The sequence below is a fragment of the Mercenaria mercenaria genome, chromosome 2 (assembly GCF_021730395.1).
Source record: "Mercenaria mercenaria strain notata chromosome 2, MADL_Memer_1, whole genome shotgun sequence".
Classification (NCBI taxonomy): domain Eukaryota; kingdom Metazoa; phylum Mollusca; class Bivalvia; order Venerida; family Veneridae; genus Mercenaria; species Mercenaria mercenaria.
In genome coordinates, this window is record NC_069362.1 from 41,369,242 (window position 1) to 41,390,049 (window position 20,808).

The 20,808-nt window shown below is 33.4% G+C and overlaps 1 protein-coding gene across 1 annotated transcript; it reads right to left on the bottom strand.

Moving 5' to 3' along the window:
- Positions 1–994: 994 nt before the first annotated feature.
- On the bottom strand, positions 995–8,845 carry LOC123562141 (iduronate 2-sulfatase-like). Its single transcript, XM_045354791.2, has 2 exons — positions 8,632–8,845; positions 995–2,562 (listed from the first exon to the last, which is right to left on the bottom strand). Exons 1-2 carry the CDS (start codon positions 8,843–8,845, stop codon positions 995–997), a joined length of 1,782 nt encoding a protein of 593 aa, XP_045210726.2.
- Positions 8,846–20,808: the final 11,963 nt, after the last annotated feature.

Genomic DNA, 20,808 nt, shown 5'->3' on the forward strand with positions numbered 1-20,808 from the left:
TTGAACACACATACACACTACAAAATGCGTCAAACAGTTAAAAAATCTGTTTTATCAAACATTTCCGAACCTGACTTTCCTTTTCTTTTCGAAAATTCAATTTTCTTATTAACATGTAAATCTACGCCACAAATGTTTCAATATAAAAAAAATCCTCTTTTCCGATATTCTAAAGAACCATTACATACTATCAATATTTGTTCGTTTAAATCAAATCAAATTAACAATAACCATTTAACTATCGCATTTGTTATTATATAATTACGCAAAATAATTATTGAAGATACTTCTATTCTAGACCAGATATGTATAAATGCTTATATTTGATTCAATCTGTAAAATGATATCATGATACTTTATAGATAAACGTTATTCTGTAAAAATGCAAGTTGTCTAAGAGAAACTGTTCTGAATACTATCAAAATTTGTTTTAACGTAATACACTATCACTGATTGTTTTGCAGATAGGAATATACGATTCGAGGGTAACTGATTTTGGCGTAAGCGAGACTGTGTTTATTAACCCTTAAGCCTGCTGGCAGCAAGTAATTTTGCCTTAAAGACCAGTGCAGACCAAGATCATGGGCTGCACTGTTCGCTATTCAGTCAGTATATTTTCAGTGAACACCCCTTCGAATAATAAGTAGTATTGCCCAAGTTGAATGATGGACTAGTCCATTTTAAAAAATTTAACCGGGTAAAGAAAAATATGGTTGGAAACACGTTACTCTATATCAGACTCGAGTTTGTCCATTCTTTCTGTAAGGGCATTAAACATCATATGCATAACTATGGTAAGTTTGCATTTTACTTTGGCGCGAATGACTATAAATCCTCAAACAGGTTCAACAAAAACGATTTAAGAATATAGACATGCAGAAACTGAAAAAGTACATAACCTTATACAATAAATAGTATTTTTCCCCCTATATATCTAGTACTAACAAATTATGAGAACTATTTAACATTGGGATCCAAAGATTAAATATGCATTTTAATTCCGTTGTTTCGTTAATAAAATGATCATGGCGGAAACCATAAACAAAACTACAAATATAAACTGTGTGAATAAAAGTGTTTTTGTAGCGTTCTCTTGAAATACCGTTGATAAGGGCTTGTTGATGAACATCGTGTATTCATCTTGAATATCATTTGAATCTAACAAAGCTTTCCTCCAGCCATTACGGAGCATCTTACTAAGCTCCTTTATGATCATTTTATAGTTGCGGTTAAACGCCCGGTTCACGTTCTCTTCCGGATCTATCATATGGTCATACAGCTCAACTCCAGCAGATTTTGACCATGCAGGTTTAAACCTAGATGACTTTTTAAAGCTTGGCCATTCCGTATAACGATATCTATTTGTCCTTAAGGAGTATCCCATGAATTTTCCCCTTGGATATTGAGAGAATGCTGCAGCTCTTAAAGGTTTATTTGGCGCATTTAGTAATGGTAAAATACTTAAACCTTCGCGACATGATTGCATGCTAACTGAATTCTTCAAGCACTGTGGTAACGGTATCAGTCCAGCAGCTTCCACTAGAGTTGGAAATAAATCTACAAATTCTACAAGAGAGTCACTTCTTATTCCTTTGTTTGTTTTTCCAGGAATATGTATTATCATTGGCGCATGCGTAGACAGTTCGAAGTTTGTCTGTTTGCACCATTCTCCATGTTCACCGAGTAAATACCCATGGTCTCCGATAAAAGAAATTATTGTATTTTCAGATAATTCAAGTGTATCAAGTTCTTTTAAAATGCGACCAATAAGAGAATCGACCCATGTAACTGAACTGTAATTTGCCCGTCGTAATGACAAAACATGATCGTCGGGAAGTGTTGTGTTGATTTTTCCACCGCCTTTGTAAGCAATGTCTTTATAATTAATCAGTCGTTTAAACTGATACCAGGCTACACTTGGCATGTTGACAGGAGCATGCGGGTTGTCTGGTAATTTTACTTCTGGGTAATACTTAAGATATGATTCCGGGAACACAAATGGTAAATGTGGCCTACGAAAGCCTATTGCTAGGAAAAATGGTCGTTCATCCGTGTCCCTATCTAATGCGAGTCTGCGGATTGTGTGAATAGCATGGTTGGTTGTCTGTTCGTCAAGTAAAGGTTTAGAATTAAGTTCTTCTTCAAGTATTGCAGCCCAACTTATCGACAGGTTTTCAAAATTACGAATTCCGTGATAATAAGGTTCAGACCAAGAAATTGGATCATCTCCGTCTGAATGTATTCCTTGAGCATGAAAAATCTTTCCCATTCCCAGTGATCTGTATCCGTGCATTTTGAAATACTGAGGTATTGTCGTAAAGTTACCTCCCTTTTGTCTAAAGGATTTTCCGCATTTATACACATGTGTGGTATCTGGTCTGCGCCCGGTTAACAGTGATGCCCGGCTTGGTCCACAAAGAGCTTGTTGAACGTAAGCACGCTCAAGCACTAAGCTCTTAGAAGCAAGGGAATCTAGATATGGTGTATGCATTTTTGGAGAGACATATGGGGGATAACTCTTGCTATTATATGCTCCTATTTCCGGTCGCATATCGTCTGATACTAAAAATAGAATATTCATTTTACCGCAACAGAACCGAAATTCTAAAAGTACTAAAAGTATGAATATGTTTTTTCCAGTCATATTTAAGTATTCCCAAGAGTTAATGTATATCCGAACTACACTACTGTTAGACTGCATTTTAGCTCATTATTGTTCTATACAAAGTGATCAAACTAAATGTAAATCACTCAAACGGCCATAAATAAAGTCGTTATTATTCCTTACACAAATGCTTTTGTTCAATAATATAAGATTAACAATTATTTCAGTACAAGTTGACATGCGTAACAGGACAAGTTAGCTACTAACATATACCGCAGTTGCTGTTAATATCTACGCTTGACAAATTCTAAATGCAAACATTTAAGATTGACAATACCTTTATAACCATTTATAATCCCTTTTTGAAATTAAAGTGACTTTAAATGTGTTGTAAATACTTAAAATTTACTCACGCGCGTATACAAATGTATTTTTGTTTAACCGACAGCCTTATCCTACTTTAACTAAAATGCACGCCGGCTTGTTTCGAATAAAAAAACCCTTCAATCCTGTTCCGAGGCTGGAATGGTCTGTTTTTAGGTAATGTTTAAAACATCAGTATGATACTGACAAGCATTGTATCATTAGTAGTATGGGTGTGGGTTCGATATCTGGAAGATTAGTATTAACATAGCTTTATATAAAACTATATGTATATTATTATATGAGAGATATTGATAAATGAAATAATATGGAAGTCTTTTCCATATTATAATATCTTTATTTTTCAAATCGGTATAAATGTTTTATAGAATAAACATAATATATTATGTATACATGTACAAATAAAGTAAGTCGTAATTTTATCTAAATGATTGGCTGAAAAAAGTTTTGCTTGTCTTTTAAATTGTTGACAATGACTCCAGGAATACACTGATAAATTGTTACAGATACCGCTAATACGAGTAAAGTATTATGAATTGCATTTTTCATTGAAATAAAATCTAATTTAATCTGACAATACTAATATAAAGAAAAATAAAAAACTAAAAATGATAAAATTATTAAATGTATCATGAAATACATCTAAATATATAAAATGCGTTTATCTTTTAAATGAAAAGAAATAGTGTCGTTTGCCGCAAGTTTAACAAAATACCACAGTCACACATACAGCGCAAATAGCTACGTCGAGCTACGGATAGAAACGTAGTAACCCGTATCGATCCGTACTTGAGCCGTACGAATTGGTACGAATTGATACGGCTTACTACATTAATGTACGTCTCAGGTACGTTTCAATACAGGTCGATACGGATTACTACGTTTTTATCCGTGGCTAGACGTAGCTTTCTGCGCCGTATGTGTGACTGGGGTAAAAGATAATAGGTAAGGGTAGATTTCTCGGAAGCACAGAGCACCAAAACACAGCCCCAGAGCCACGCATTTACATAGTAGGCCCACAACAAAAAGAAGTTGTAATGGAAAAATATTTCAGACGGGTTGCTTCAAACATCCAACAAGTACACAAGCCGCAGCGCAACCACATTTCGCCATCTGAGTAGTTATAGCAGCTTTACGTTCTAACCTTATAAAGTAAAGCAAATCATTCTGATTTAACTTATCTACAGAGGAGTTTATAAATTGTATACTCAAGCGTTAAAATCAAACCATACTGCTTGTTTAAGGATTTCGTATGGAAGAAATAACAAAAACAAAATAATCTCACTGTTCTGTCATACGAGCGATAGTATGTGAGAGCGAATATGACACGTTATTTTGTAAACTGATACGTTTGTGTAAAGGAGAAAGGCCAAAAACTGTCCATTATGTATAAGAATGGATGAACTGAGGTGCAACAGGTCAGAAAACGTATCATTATTATATATACTCTTGATACTTGATTTATCCTCTAGATAAATCCCTGCTTTCCTTTTCAAATTTGACATTTGATCAACGGGTTTAACCTAGTGATGTTATATCTCCCCCTTCTTCTATAGATTTGATATGATAATGACAAGACCAATTAAAGAATCTGAAAACAGGCCTGTCAAAATATTAGACAGAAGTGTCGGGACTTCAGGGGCGAGTGATTTATGTCGCCGACTAGGAATCACTTACCGTTCGAAATCCCGCTTTGGTTGTAGGCATCATGCATGTGAGAAACATCCAGCTGGCTTATAGAAATGTGAACGTTCTACCAAGGCGTCAATCATTGCCTGAAATTATGCCAGGAGGGGCAACCGGGTTTTAGCTTTAAAGTCGCCGCATGATCGTCATTGTTACGGCGCGACGTAAAACCTAAAAAAACAAACTACTGTATAGTATAGCGAGAAATCGGAAGTGTTTCTGAACTTAGGCATAGAAACGTCTCTAACACATTATTGAATACTTCTGACAACTTAACAGGTCATTTTACCATCCAAACACACTCCTTTAGGATTCATTTGTTCCACGTGTATTTGAATAGCAATTCGCATAAGACGTTGAAAATGCTGTAATCCCACATTCACGTCATGTTTTTCTAACCCTTCTCAGACAATTCGAAACGAGAGGAATCCAGTTGTCCTGCTAGATGGACAACATTAAAAAATCATGTCTTATTCGTTAACTAGAGGTAGCCCGATGCAATCATAGTTAAACTACAGTGATCAGACTAGACCAAACAATGTAGTGACAATTCTCTTCTTTAATTTATATGCATGAACGATTCAAATAAATCATCAAGACATCGATACAATCGTACAATATTAATAATATCATTTAATATATTACATATTTATAATATTTCCTGATCTGATTTTACTTTAGCAAGTGCGGAAATGTCTTTATCTAAACGTCCTCAAAGTTGACTCATGTTTGGTCGTTGTGTAATAATTAAAAATTATATAATCGTTGCTAGGAAATACGAGGAAAGAGGCAGGCAAGATATTGTTAAAAACAGCGAAACGGTAACGCGAAAAAACTTTACAACATCATGAATATTTCATAAAAGTTAAAGTGCAAAATTTCAGTGTTGTATGTTCTATATATAGGCTCCGTTAAACCACCAAAAAAGTTGGCGTGTATTATAACTATTAGTTTAAACATAATTTATTTTAGATCGATTGTGAAGGAAGTTCTACAACTTATACTAATCATTCTCGACACCTCATTCCTGATGGAATCCATCGCCACGAGGGTATGCGAGAAGAGGCCAGATTCCCTTTTAATGCTGAGCGCTAAGCAAAGGAGCTACTGGTACCATTTTTCACGTCTTGGTATGACGCGGCCAGGGATCGAACCCACGACGTCCCGCACTCGAAGCGGACGCTCTAACACTAGGCTATCGAGGCGGTTTTATCATGTGTTTATATAGCTTTATTATAACTATTAACATTATCATTATTATTACTATTTTTATAATATAAGTTGCTTCCATATTACGAAACTACGAAAAAAAAGTTGTGTGAACAATAGTGAAAAACAAAACATGTACAGTATATGATTTCACATGACATTGGATGACTTTACATATGGCTGTACAAATGCATTTTATTATTTTTTACCTTTCTAATCGCATTTATATCTTGTGACCGTCTAATTTAGTCCGGTGCTGTATTAGATGCAATGTATACTATCTCCGTGTTGATGATAAAGCCATTGACTTATAAATGTATTTACTCACAAAATCCTGATGCTATTTGTATGTGTTGTATACGTTTAAAAGCGTTTGGACTAAGGCTCCAGACAAGCTTTATACATAAAGGGAGATAATTCAAAAACGGAACCACCTGGAGCTATGGTTCATTGTCACTAAACTTTCTCTTAATGAGCTCTATCATTGTGCTACAACTTAGTTTCTTCAATACATTTTGAGGTATGCTCCGGACAAGAAGTGTGACGGACGGACGGACATACAGACAAGGTGGCGACTATATGCTCAACCCCCTCTTCGGGGAGCATAATTAAATGCGCCACAGTTTGCCTCAAATTCGGTCGCATGGCCGCAGAATAGGGATATCCACACATAAAAGAACACGCAGAATTCTTTTGAACAAATATTGTTATTTTGCAATATATATTTTGTAGGATTGAATAAATAATTTGAAAGCATTGGATAAATATTTTGTTTTACAATAAACAGTTTAAGACATTGAATAAATATATCAAGACAGATGATAATAATGATATAATATTGCAACACAATACACGCCATGCCCACATGTAGCCATAATCAAAACAGGATCGAATGATTTTTTTTTGTAATTCAGCTTTTGGTTCCAGGTGAGCAGCTAAATCATGAATAATATATAGTTATTGACTTATGTTGAGGTCAACGTGTGTTTTTTACAGGTCCGTAAATCACATATGGACAGAAACATAAGTCTATAATTGTTGTATTATATGCCCTTCTCAAATGCACTCATTTAACTGGCCCATATTTCATACACATAAAAAGACGTAATATCACAAGAGTCAGTATCACTTTTGCAGGTCAATATCGCTTTTTGTGGACCTATGAGCGCATTTGAAGGGTATATAATATTTCAAGTTAAATGATAAAATATAGTTTCTAGATAACTGACACAAATTGTCACAAGCCACGTATATACTTCGTGAAAAATATAAATATAACGTATGCATAAAGTGATTACATGTATATTGAAACATGGAAGTATCTCCTGAATGATTCAGGAACAGTTAGTTTTTAAATACTGATAAACTGATAAATAGATCAGTAATTTATTATAGGATCTATTTCGCTTATTGGAAAATGTTCATGCTTGATCAGTTTATGCTTCGAACAGCAACATTAGCTTTAATAGCATAATTAGTTGATTTATTGTCAACGCTTCGCAGAAAATAGAAACTCACCCTAGACCCTTTCTACACAACAGAAACAATCTGTTTACACAACTAAATGAAAAAGGAGCTTTAAATAAAGACCTCTTTCATGCGCATTAGATTCATTCATTCTACTACCTTTGTACAATGACGCAGGTAAGTTCCATGTCCGACATGTCTTTAAACATGATTGTTTCGCAGAAACGAAGTATTATTTTATGAAAATAAGGGTAGCACTGATGTCGAAGAAAATGTGCGTATGATTCTGTGACCATTAACAAATGGTTATCACCCTTCCAAATGTACTGCCACTTTAAAGCGTGATACAAATTGCCGGTATATTTAAACAGCTTGACAGTAATGAGTTATTTAGGGCAACTGGCGGGACTAAATACAACGGCAGTTTGCATTTCACGTTTAGACGAATCTAGTCGTTTATTCGTTGGATATTTGTTGTATTTGGATATCCAAATCAGATAAAATTTTGGGAAGTTTGTCGATATGCAAAGTTTAAAAACAGGCGACCAAAGTTCTGAGAATAAATAATTACTTAAATGTTATACTATGCCCAATTTGCGTTTTTGAAAACATGAATAATTACCAAAAATAATTTACGTAAACGTAACATTAACACGTTTATATGTACTTACTATGCAATACGTTTAAGATAGACGATGTATGCACATAAAACATGTATTATACTAAACGCAGTATAAATGTGTACTACTACTAAAAAACTGGATGTTTTTTTTATTTCCAAGTGTCATATCGAATATCAAACTCTAAATACGTTTGTTAATGAGAATTAATTTTCCCATAAACTGCTTATGAGTACAAGTAAAACCCAATAAAAACAATATGAAAATATTGAATGGAAGCTTTACATTTTGCTGAAACTTTCAAGGTCATTACTGTAATGAAACATTTCAAAGTCCCTGGTGTAACGTTCTTTTATTTTAGTAAATATTTCACTCTGACATCCGAGTAAGCATGTAACAGTGCTTTATTTCTTTGAATCACTTCTTCTTTATGGTTGAGTGGTTTTTGCTCTATTTCTTCCATTATAAGTTTTATCAAATATTCAGAATTTGCGTATTTTCCCGTATGATTATATCTAATATGCGGAAACGTAGAATTCTCATGGATGTAGCCTTGTATCTGAAACGAATTCCAAAGTTTTTCTGCAATAACCTGCCAATTTAAGCATTTATATCTTCTTAACAATTTAGACATTTTTTCATACAATGTCCTTACAATACCTGCAACTGTTGACTTGGCGTGTTTTGAATGCATTTCGTCATAGATGACGTTATATACTTTTCCGTTCACACCCACTGATTTAAGCGCATACTCTAAATCTTCAGAGAATGTTTCTTGTTTGACTATAATGATATTTCGAAGGTTACACAGCTTTTGACACATTAAAAAGGACAGCACTGGATCGTAATGTACTTTATCTTTATGTTCCCACATTTCGTTAAACACATATTCGAGAAATTGATCAAGCGTTATATTGAATTTACACTTGTAATCGAGACTATTGTTTCCTTGAATGAATTTTAGAGTAGATGTCAAGATTCAAAAAGATATTGTTCAAGAGGTATACCTTGTCAATATATGCAGAAAATAAGCGCGAATAAGGGTTTCTTGCCATTATTAAGACAGTATAATCATCCAAAGCTTCTACAGTTAATGTCTTTCGGAATTGTTTTTCCCGCCCATCATGAACATGCATTCTTGGCACTTTGAAAACCTCCTCCGTTTCCGTTTTTGTAAGAAGTTCAAATACCTGTATCATAAATGTTGAGCCGATTTTAGGAACAGGTTTGTAAGCAATGTTATATTCCTTTGAATGATGAACTTGTATCTTCACGGAACCCCTGTTGGTTGTCTCCAGTTTCATCGTTTTGCACATTTTTCTAAAGTGTACTATTCTCTCCATTTGTGCTTCATGTACAGAATTGACATTTTCTGTTTGGCGCTCATCTTGAATAAATTCTGCTTCATTTTGTGGATGTTTTCCCTTGTTGCCATTGACTCGTGATTCAGAACCTTAGAAAAAAAAGCATAAAGAAGAAAGAAAAACACACAGAAAAATAAAACAAACCAATTAATATGTATATTACAGGGTAGCCAAAATACGCAGTTTTTTGGCATTGTATGCTCGGAGAAAATCGCTTGTTTATAATTTCCTTATTACTCGACAGATATTATTTTAATTTTAAAGATAATAAGGGTCGAAGGTAGTGGAGTGACATAAAACGCGACATTAAGCACATTTAACGCGTCAGTAGCACAATCCTTATAAATTTCATGTCCAAGTCTTCTAATAGATTCGAACCATATACCATACAGAGATGCAACGTATGTAGATAATATTAATTTGATGTTTAAAACAAGTCGAATTTAATCGTTAAAACAGTCAGAGAAACAATATTGCGCGCACTTTTTGAAGAATTGGTCCTAGTTTGCTCTGTGGCGGAAATGGTATGTACAATGGAATAAATGTAATCCGGACACGGTGCACCACAGCATTCCGACTAGCTAGCGTGACATAGGAATTTACCTGGACTAGAGTCGATGTAGGTTCACTTATTTTACGCATACTGTGGCTATATTTAATTTTGTGGTTTCTGTCATTTTATGCGTCTTTTTAAATAATCTAAATATATATAATCTAATACCAGCGTAATAATATGAACAAGGTTAGATATTTGTCAAACCCAGTCAGTGGCCCTTTTTATAATGAAGTGTCAAACATACCTGAAATTGAAAGATTTGTGAAATATATTTTATACTAGTATGCCGCCGACCAGTAAAAAGGAAACAAGTTTTATTTAGTTGCTTTTTTTGCAGTAGCTATTTCTCAGCTTGACAATGCATTTACGATAGCTCACACAGAAAGCAGAGTGAAAAACCTTCCACAGGATTTAAAAGCTTCGGCCGTCTTCGTGGTTTTAAACAAAATCCCATCGTAATACCGCGCCGTGGTGGCGGGTCGGAATGATAGCTTGTGTGTTCAATTTCAATAGTACAAATGAAAACGATAGAACGTAAATCTACTAGAATTTCTATTTCTATATTTTACTATATTATTACTCAATCAAACCGAGCCTGCAACATTTTCATTTTTGTCGTGTTGAGCGACCTGTGAAGTTGCCTTATTTTTCTATTAAACTGAATACAAAAGGTAACTTACTCTCCCAAAGTGTTGCATTAGGTTGACGATGGCCAGAATTCCAGTGCTCTATATAAGCTACGCATAAAACGAACAAAAGTACAGCCAAATAGACCCTTTTGCTTGGAATCGGCAAACGTGAAGAAGTCATTTCCCTGGAAAATACAATTTAATTAATGAATTGATACCATCAGGTTTGTTCCATTCTTTTTTTCCAACGCATTAAAGCAAGTATCAAAATTCTATGAAATTGAATCCGAACAGAATGATAATGTGGATGAAACTGAATTAAGAACGATAAAATAATTCAATTATTCATATCATATATTTAATTCAGATGAAATCAGAAATGTCACGTATTATTAATACAGACGAAATGAGATCTTTCCAACGAATGTTTGAAAAAACCCGGACAAAATCCTCACTGTTTAGTTTGACCAAGGTGGCGAAAATGTCCGCTTAGATTTTGAATAACAACTTTAAAAACGGAAAAGAAAACACAAATTACAAAATACAATTTTAAAATGACGATTATCAATTTCTAAATGGAATGAAGTGAAAATTGGCAAGTTGTCGTAAAATTCATATGGAGGTTGTATGGTTGAAGTTGATTTTGTCGGCTCTGGTCAGATTGAACAGGGGGATTTTGTCTATGGGGTCTTTACCGTATTCCCTATCCGACACATTTAACACAGACAAGGGAAAAATATCAAATGTTTTATTTAGATGAGACCAAAAACTGATATTAGGATATGATACTGTTTTACAAGATGTATGACATTCCCACGAAACATAATACATATAGATACGTCGCACGAAAACAAAATGCAACACGAGTTAAACGAAGTACAAATCTTTACTGATGAAAAGTAACCATTGGAACTGAAGAGTTATTTGACATATTACATTTATTATTTTATTAAACTCGTTTAATTAATTCAGTATGAGAAGACACTCGTGCAATATCACTTTAATATGCGCATACGTAGTAATTTAACGGAACAAAGCATTATATTGTAATTTATGGTGCTCGAAAGACTACGAAACATTTATTTTCCTCTTGGCGCCTGTTCCAACGCGCTAACACAAAATGTACAGTTCTGTTGTTTCAACTGTTTCGTTCTGGTATATTGACAGTTTCATTTTGTTGAGGTAGCAACGACACAATGAGACTTCAATATTTTCGTTATTGTGCGTTCGTGCATACCGAGACGTGACAACAAAACGAGAACCTTCACAGAGCTCAAGAGGGAGAGCGCAGATTTAGGGATCGCGGAGTTCGATCCCCGGGCGAGGCGTTTGTTCTCCTTGTTGATTTGACAAAAGACATTGTATCTTAAATCACCCGTCCTCTATCATTGATTAATGTCGGAAAGTAGGCAGTTACCTGCGGAGTACTGGTTGTACGGGTAAAGAAATCAGGAACACTGATTAGGTTAACTGCCCGCCGTTACATAAAAGATATATTGTTTGAAAATGGCGTTAAACTAAAAAAAACAAAGATAAACAAATATAAAGAAATGCGCTATATCACACGGATACGTACAATCATGACTAAAGGAGACGTCATAAATAAGTTAAAATACCAAAGGTTTACTTTTACTTACATGTAGTTTTGCACTGACAAATATAGTAAGTTACAGTAAGTTACAGACAAGTTTAATTGTGACGTTTAGTCAATATTTTTAAACAATTGATTTTCTTTGAATCGATGGGCAAAGTCTGTTTCCAGTACTACATAGATATGAGCTATATAAATTTCATTGAAAACATAATTAAAGAGGCGTTATAGCTACTATATGATTTTGTAATGTTAATGATACTTCTACTTGTTTATTCATCAATACCGTCACTTACATTTCTCACCACTAGTAGTTTATACAGTTTATACAGTTATTAATATTGTTATATAATACTTCATTCATTTCTAATTGATACAGATTATAATGTTTCATAACGTTTCTCACATCACTAAACACTAAATACAACTAACTACATCGTTAATAATATTTCATTCATTACTAATGTATATATAGGTATTGTACTATTTTATTGAACTGTCAAATACATAATATTGATTACATGGGCGGTGCACAGAATATTTCAATCTTCGGTTGATTTTCGGTACATTCCGAATAGTATACGGAAAGTAACCAGGAATTTAAAGCGTGCATACAAATGTACGCAAGTCACGATAGCTAAGTGGTCATCGTCAATAGCTTGAAACCTGGAGATCTTAAGATCGAAAGAGTCTGTTTTTTTTTTTCTTTTCTTTTTTTTTTCACAAATTTCAAGAAGCACTTTGTACATGTACATTTTTATGCAATGTTCCCTTCATTGTATTTTCACAAGTAATTTGATAATGTTTTTATCTCTTTTTTTTTTTTTACTTTCTCATTTTAAATATATGTTTATGTTATTTTTATTCACAGTTCATTTCACTACATTATAAATTAGCTAAATCCATTATTCAGTTTCGCTAGCGGTGTCGGTACTGCAGTCATATAAATCATATAAACAATTAAAAATGAAAAATAAAAATGTTCTCCCTAATGGGCTCAAACCAGCGATTTCCAGCATTTAACTGTAACCACTGGTCCACAGATACGAACGATGAGTACGTGTTTCACTTTCAATACTAATACTGAAATTTTGGACATTTTACTTTGATTATAATTTGAATGAATGTTTTATTTTACACGCTAGGCAATTTTTTTTAAATATTAAGATCGAAATATTTTTCACAGAATAAACATCCGATATCACGGTCGTCTGTAACGGCGAATTGTTTTTAATATAATCTTTTAAATATTTTAGTCGACCACTAAGGAAAATGTAAAAACGTATATATACGATGCTTAATTCATATGATATCACTTGTCTATTTATATAAACATCTATAACTATTGGGCAATCAAGTGAGTGATTGATATCAAAACTGAAAACACACCTGTACAGAGATTCCTGTAAGATAACTTACCTGATAATCGTTTGATCATACTTATTCATCCTTGTTTGATACATATCCATTTCAAATTATGATCTTACATTTTAGATACACTGTTTTTCTGTACGTACATTTATATTTAGGTTAAAAAACAGGTTAAGCAGTTACAGACATGATAAGCAGTTTTTGTTTAATGTTGTCTTATGTTGATCATTCATCTATGCTACCATGTGAATATGGCTGTAAATACTAAGGTTATAGCTTTCGATGTTATTTTATATCCGAATTAACTAAGTGAAGTAATTTGTGGGCATAAACCGTATATTTATTTGGTATCAACTTTCGGTAATTAGTTCGTAACATAGTCCGTTTAATGTATGTAAATAATTGTAATTTGAATGTTTTAAATATTTTCTGACGGATCGGGATAATGTGAATAATCTTGATGGAGGGTCATCCAGTGAATAAAAGATGCAATTCAGCTTTCTAAATTGAGCATTCTCTCTAGACATCTGTGATTGCTTTCTCGTTAAAGAAAATCCAACATTTTCGCAACTTAGATGCGTTGTTGAGAAGCTACATGTACCTCAATAGAAAAAGCAACGACCTTTATCTGTTGGAAACTGGTCGTCAAATCAATCTAAATATATTTTCAAAGTGATTATAATTTACATTTTAAGAAATACAACATCAAAGTTGCTCTGTTTAACGTGATGAATTTCCTAACCTTCACGTAAACATTCCATCAGTTGAATTTACAGTCGGAAATACATACATAATTCACACACAAAGTACCTACTGTTATCAAACTATGGAACGCCGCAGATGCCTTATGTCTTGATTATTCATGAAATCACGTCAGAGTGTGGTGTTAACTTGTCAAAGCAGTGTCTTATTTTGTGAATAAAATTAGCGTTTTGAATAAGCTAGTCAGCGGCCTGTAAGTTATATACTGAAAATTTTGTAAGGTACACAATACGGTTATATCATTGAGCAGTTATTCAAAATTGAAACAACTTTCATTTTAGAATCTTCTGGGACTGTTATTTTGCAATAGCTTCAGTTTGCTCAGGCAGTTGCAATTCTTATTTTTTCCTTTTTAATAAAGACAGACGTTCAGTAATAAAACATTATGGGTATGCGTGGAGGGTGGGGGTGGAGGGGGTGGGGGATAAAAGTGATAGAACCACCAGCTTTGTTAATCTACTCTATTTTGTTCTGTCTTGTAAAGTATGCCCTTGAAATCAATAATGATATTTGTGACTGTGTCATAGACATGACAGTAGTTTTTAGTAACAAATCTTGCAGCTTCCCTCTGAATATTTTGTCTTTCTGATGGTAAAGGTCCCAAATACTTGATCCATATTCGAATTTCGATCTTACTATTGGATTATATGCTGCAGTCCTGGTGGAACATTTTGCATAATGTATATTACATTTATGACAACCTAATGCCTGGCGATTAAAACGATTTTAATGGATTATTAAGAACTAAACCTTTTCTATCCCTTTCAAATCAAGTAGACCTTGTTTTGTTTTACATTCTCTCATTTGCCAGTATAAATCAACGGGTCGCATTGCGTTAGATTTAGGTAGGTCTATCTATTTTTTTTTTTACTTTTAAGTTATGACTTTCGACTTTTAACTTCCGACTTTTGGCTAAGCATTATACGCGTGTTCTAGAAGCTGAAGGCAACTGCGTTGATTTCAGGTATGTAATCCATATTTTAAACATTTTTTTCAAGCGCATACGCGTGAATTGAAATGTTTTCCATTATTCTTGCTCAAATACTCAATATCGCGCATATTTAATGTGGTCTGTGACGAAGGAGAGGATTTGGGGAGAATTTTGTGTCATGTAATTTGACTTAAATTACAATGTTAACTTGCCATAGAATAAGGACCAAAAATCCTCAAACATGTATGAATTGTGTACATATCTTTTAGGCTTTCGACGTCCCAAGCTGAAGCCTTACATTCTAGTGGACTGGCGTTTGATATTGTCCTCAACCTGGACATTCCAGACTACATTATCATAGACAGAATAAAGGGAAGGTGGAGTGATCGTATATTTCACACAGAATTTATTCCACCAAAAGTGCCAGTATGTTTTGTGTATCATAACTTTTCAATCTTATCATCGCCTTTACAAATACTTTATATCCATAGAGAATGAGTTCAACAATTTTTTGGCTATATTGTAAATGGTTTCATGTTATTAGTGCTTATACATGTTCTATCCTTCTCATCACAAACTCTGACCTGACAAAATATATCACTTTTAAGACATCCACAGAACTGTTATTAAACATGTAAAAGTAGGTAGAAAACAGACTACAACATTATCCAGCAAACACAGAACCAGTATTAAACATTCATAGGTAGGTAAGAAAAAGACTGCATCTTCACCAAGGAAATACAGAACCAGTATTAAACATGTAACGGTAGGTAAGAAATAGACTGCATCTTTATCAAGCAAACACAGAGCCAGTATTAAACATGTATCGGTAGGTAAGAAAATGACTGCATCTTTACCAAGCTGCCAGTATTAAACATGTTTAGGTAGGAAAGAAATAGACTCCATCTTTATCAAGCAAACACAGAGCCAGTAATAAACATGTATAGCTAGGTAAGAAATAGACTGCATCTTTACCAAGCTGTCAGTATTAAACATGTATAGCTAGGTACGAAATAGACTGCATCGTTACTAAGTAAACACAGGGCCAGTATTAAACATGTATAGGTAGTTAAGAAATAGACTGCAACTTTACTAAGCAAAGACAAAGCCAGTATTAAACATGTGTAGGTAGGTAAGAAATAGATTGCATTTTTACCAAGCAAAGACAGAACCAGTACTAAACCTGTGTAGGTACTGGATCCTTAATGGGTAATTCCTTTTTGAAGACCATCTGGAATACTTTGGACATAATAGCTGTACCTATTTTGTACCATGTAGAGATTAATAGCATAGATAAACATGCATTTCAGACAAAACTACAAGACTTAAAAATATGAAGATGAAAACTTGGATAGTGTTCTGTTCTGCTTTATAACACGGCTCCGTACTGACCAATTTTTGCAAGCTACTGTGCCCAGGTACCTACCACCAACATCTATAACAGATAAAACTATGCTCATAGTGGAATACTTTCAGAAAGACTTTAAGATCTATAAAATTGTTGCATTTTTACTGATCCGACATGGCATTATAACGTCTTTGAGGACAGTGAAGAAGATATTTAAATCTTAAATTTGAAATGACGTAATAGAATATATACTCCTTTGAAGATGTGTCTGATGTTATAAACATAGAAATGCAAACAAGCGGACAATGCATAGGTTATCGTACAATGTGGCGTCTCAAATATAGGATGTCGGCAAACTATAGTAAAACAATTATGCATCTTTTAGCATTACTGTAAAAAGCATAGATTACCAATTTGTATGGCTTCTGTTTTAACATGAATGGCATATTAATAATTAACAGTACACTTGGTTACAGTGTGTGTGCTTTGACTTTCATTCAAACGAAATACAGAACATAAGCGTATCAAAAAATAACAACAACAAAAAACAACAGAATATACGTTACCTAGGTTTTAAAGCTCACTTATTCAATTTTATATTTTATTATAATTATTCCAGGCTAACGCATAAAGCATGCTTATTGACATTGCAAAGCACCAACTTAATTAGTTTTTATACCATTACAAACATGAAACATGCGTTACCAAGATTACACAGAACATGAAGCAACATTAAAGCTAGTAAAGTTTTTTGGGGTTTAAATGGACAGTGATGGTTTAAAAACAGTGGTTGTTATATTTTCAATGCGTTGTTTTGATATTTATGGAAGGTAAGATTGTATATACTACTGAAATTATCGGTTTATATGCATTATGTATTCAAAACGTTGCTGATGTAATTCCTGATGTAAATAACATTTTGAAGTTACAGAACATCATACATATGCAGTACAACATTGGTAGTGAAACAAATTAATTCTGGTAAAAGTGTTTCTTCCAGTAGTTCTGTTTCTCTCACCATAGTGATTTTCAAATATCACTTAAACTGTGGGACGGAATCACTTAACTATCATGTTACATTTCCTTATCGAAAGCAAAAATGAGACTCATTGTTCATATTGTGAAAGTGGTATCATTGTTGTCAATTCTGAGCTCTTAATAAAATTCAATATTCTATTTTTAAAACTATTAACAAACTCATACAAACTAGTTCTTTCAAAAGACGATTTTATTCAAATGTTACATATAGATTACCTCGGTATGGAACTGAAATTATTACATTAAGTCAAGTAAGTACCTTTATCTAAATTCGGTACCATATGTTTCAGAATTACACAAGAGGACACATTATAAAACCAATGTACACCATATGACAGAAATATGCTCTAAAATTTGATGCGAAAGGTTGCTAGAAGTCACTTTTTGGTATTAGTATCAGAATAATAGAGTACATGCATATTGTACACAATTACAGATTCTGTACCATTAGTTTTTTTCCTCTAAAAAGGTCGTAAATACTTATCTTAATTGAGACAAGCAAAATGCAGTTTGCATTGGAACATAAACGTTATAAATCCTTTCAAATATTTAAAAGAAAATAACTGTTTGTACAAAGATCATTTTTACTTGATTTTAAAAAGAAAATGACAAATTCCTTATATGTTCGATTCTCCATTTCTCGTTATTTTACTAGGATACACTGAATATGTACATGTAACATCTGTCAGGCACCCATTTTGATATAAACTGATATTACATTGTAGCTATATTCAAAATATTTTGAAAGCTGAGAGTAACATGTTTAATTTTAAAAGGAATAAAAACAGCATTTAAATTATAATATTGTAACGTCTGTTACGTACACATTTTGAAAACGGCGCAAATCTAATTAAAACAAAAGAAGTAGCTCATATTGGAAACGTAGCGTAGTCTTCAATTGAAATAATTCTAACAAAATCAGATGACTTCTATCACAGCAATGATAACTTAGATCTCATCCGTATGTTTGCAAAAATTTATTTTTGGCGGCCAGTTTAAAAATGATAGGACAGTTTCTTTATAACATTTATCTGAAAATTTATTTGAATTGCAGTGTAATACTGAATATTTGAACAGCAGTAGCTCGTCAATATTTGTACATGTAACCGATCATTTTGTGAGCGGTAAAATTCTTTGTTTAATCAATATCAGGTGATTTCTGTTATAGCGTTGCAATTTGAAGAGCTATTATAATAATTCTTTCATACGCACATGTTTGATCGAACGTAAGGCAGTTATATGAAAATTTGAAAAATGCTTGCCATCATAATTTGAATACTCTGTATATCTAAATAACCTATTTTGCTGGTAGGTTAACAAAATTAACTTAAATTTTAGTGATTTAAATTAAAAGGTACGTAATGATACAAAAAGATCCAATCCAGTATAGAAGAGTATTAGTCATCAAAATATGAGAACTTTGGAGGCATTTGCTCATATGTAAAATAATTTCGGGTTAATTTGAAACAGCTGTCGTCTTGAATATTGATTTTATATTAAATTTCCTGGATCTGCTTCTCTTTTCATGTCCTGAACATGGAACTTTCGTCGTACCAGCTTTTGCAATAAGTTCGTAATTTCTACTCAACTAGCAAAGAAATCGCCCAGAAATGAAACAGTACCATAGGTTTAACAGTGCAAAGGTCTCTGATTTTCTAGTTAAGGGGGAATGGTATTTTGTCAAAATGTAAGATTTGCCGATAGTCTTATATACCAAAATAAGCTTGAAGATATTTCCAATTTATATCATCATCTTTTAGAGCGATAAACATGCGTATGACGTTACCATGACGTCGTAAACATGACCCGTTTTCGCGCTTTTTACGTCCGTTAATGGTAGCGCTAAAATGGTATAAAACTAGATACTACAAACGTATTGTTGGCGTCAATGAATTAAATTATATATCAAACGACAGAATAAAGCAATTTCTTAGTGATCATTAACATGAAAAAGTATTTTCTATCCGAAATTTCGAAGGAGGTGCGAAAACAGATTTTTGGTTGTTTAAGAAAATTCAGGAAGAAATTCGCTTCTGATCCATTTTGCAAAAAATTGGCCCGTGGATTTTCGCCAAATTTTTATATGTGAAAGTTCATTATGTTGTTAATATCTATGCCAAAATAGAAAAAAGTTCACCGAAGCGTTTTTGTAGTACAACCGTTTGAACCTGACTACTGTAGCGTCGTTAAAAGACATATAATCGTTATGTAACGTTACATGCGTTTATTTCAAACGGCTTGTCATAATTCTACCTGGAAACCTATAAACAAGCAGTTATGAGACATGAATTAAATATTTCAATCTAATCGTAAAAATATTACACATTTCCTAACATGCAGTATTCCAAAATATTTTCATTGAAAAGTGTGTATCTTTTAAATTACTAGAAGTTCTAAATGTTCATTTCAATATCCACTTCATGCACCTTTTTCAAACTCGTCTGCTCCCTAAAGTAACTAAAGTAAGTCGCGTTAAATACGGACAGGTCAGAAATGATTCATTTTTTATTCAGAAGGCTAAAAAGTTAAGTTTTTGAAGAAAGGGAGGATCGGGAGTGATAATAAAACGGAGAAAAGCAAATTAGGTAGAAGAATCATCGATTTAGCATATTTTGGTAATATATTTGACAATGATTGCAAAATATGCGGAGAAAGACTTTACTGGAAAAACCTCTTTTCCGAAACTAAGTATGGTCTATATAGTGTACTACATTCTAAATATCTAATATGCTATGGCATTACCAAGATCAGTTCATCCACATCAACTGAACAGTCATACGAAAAATACGGAAGCACTATTCAGTAAACGTTACAGCTGCATTAGGTATGCATGGGATAATTGAAATACAAACATTTCCGCACAGTTCTATCCGAATGTGAAAGTCGTTTAAATTCTATTAATGATAAAATTAAAGGCAGATTTATAGAATTTAAGTAAGTACTACAGTAATAAGACTGTCAAAAAAGTTGATTAATTTTCTGAATCAAGTTATAACGCTCGTTTCAACGGTATGGCGGGTAGTTTCCCTGAACATTGTTCCTGGGAACGACCAGTACTAAACCCATAACCTCCGACACAAAATACCAAGTGTTCTCACATAAAAAGCCATGTTCGGTAGCGGGGCTCGAACTCACATTCAGCCTCCATCAGTGAGATATCTCAGTGAATCATACCACGAAAGCGGTCCTAAAAGTTGACACTTACATATATTTATTTTTTCTTTTGCAAGCAGTACAACGGAATTCT

Coding starts and splice junctions, on each gene's coding strand:
- LOC123562141 (XM_045354791.2), bottom strand. CDS start 8,845: ATGTGGGAACATAAAGATAAAGTACATTACGATCCAGTGCTGTCCTTT. Junction 2,563..8,631: donor CGCCAAGTCAACAGTTGCAG/GTATTGTAAGGA, acceptor TTCTATTTTTAG/TATCAGACGATATGCGACCG.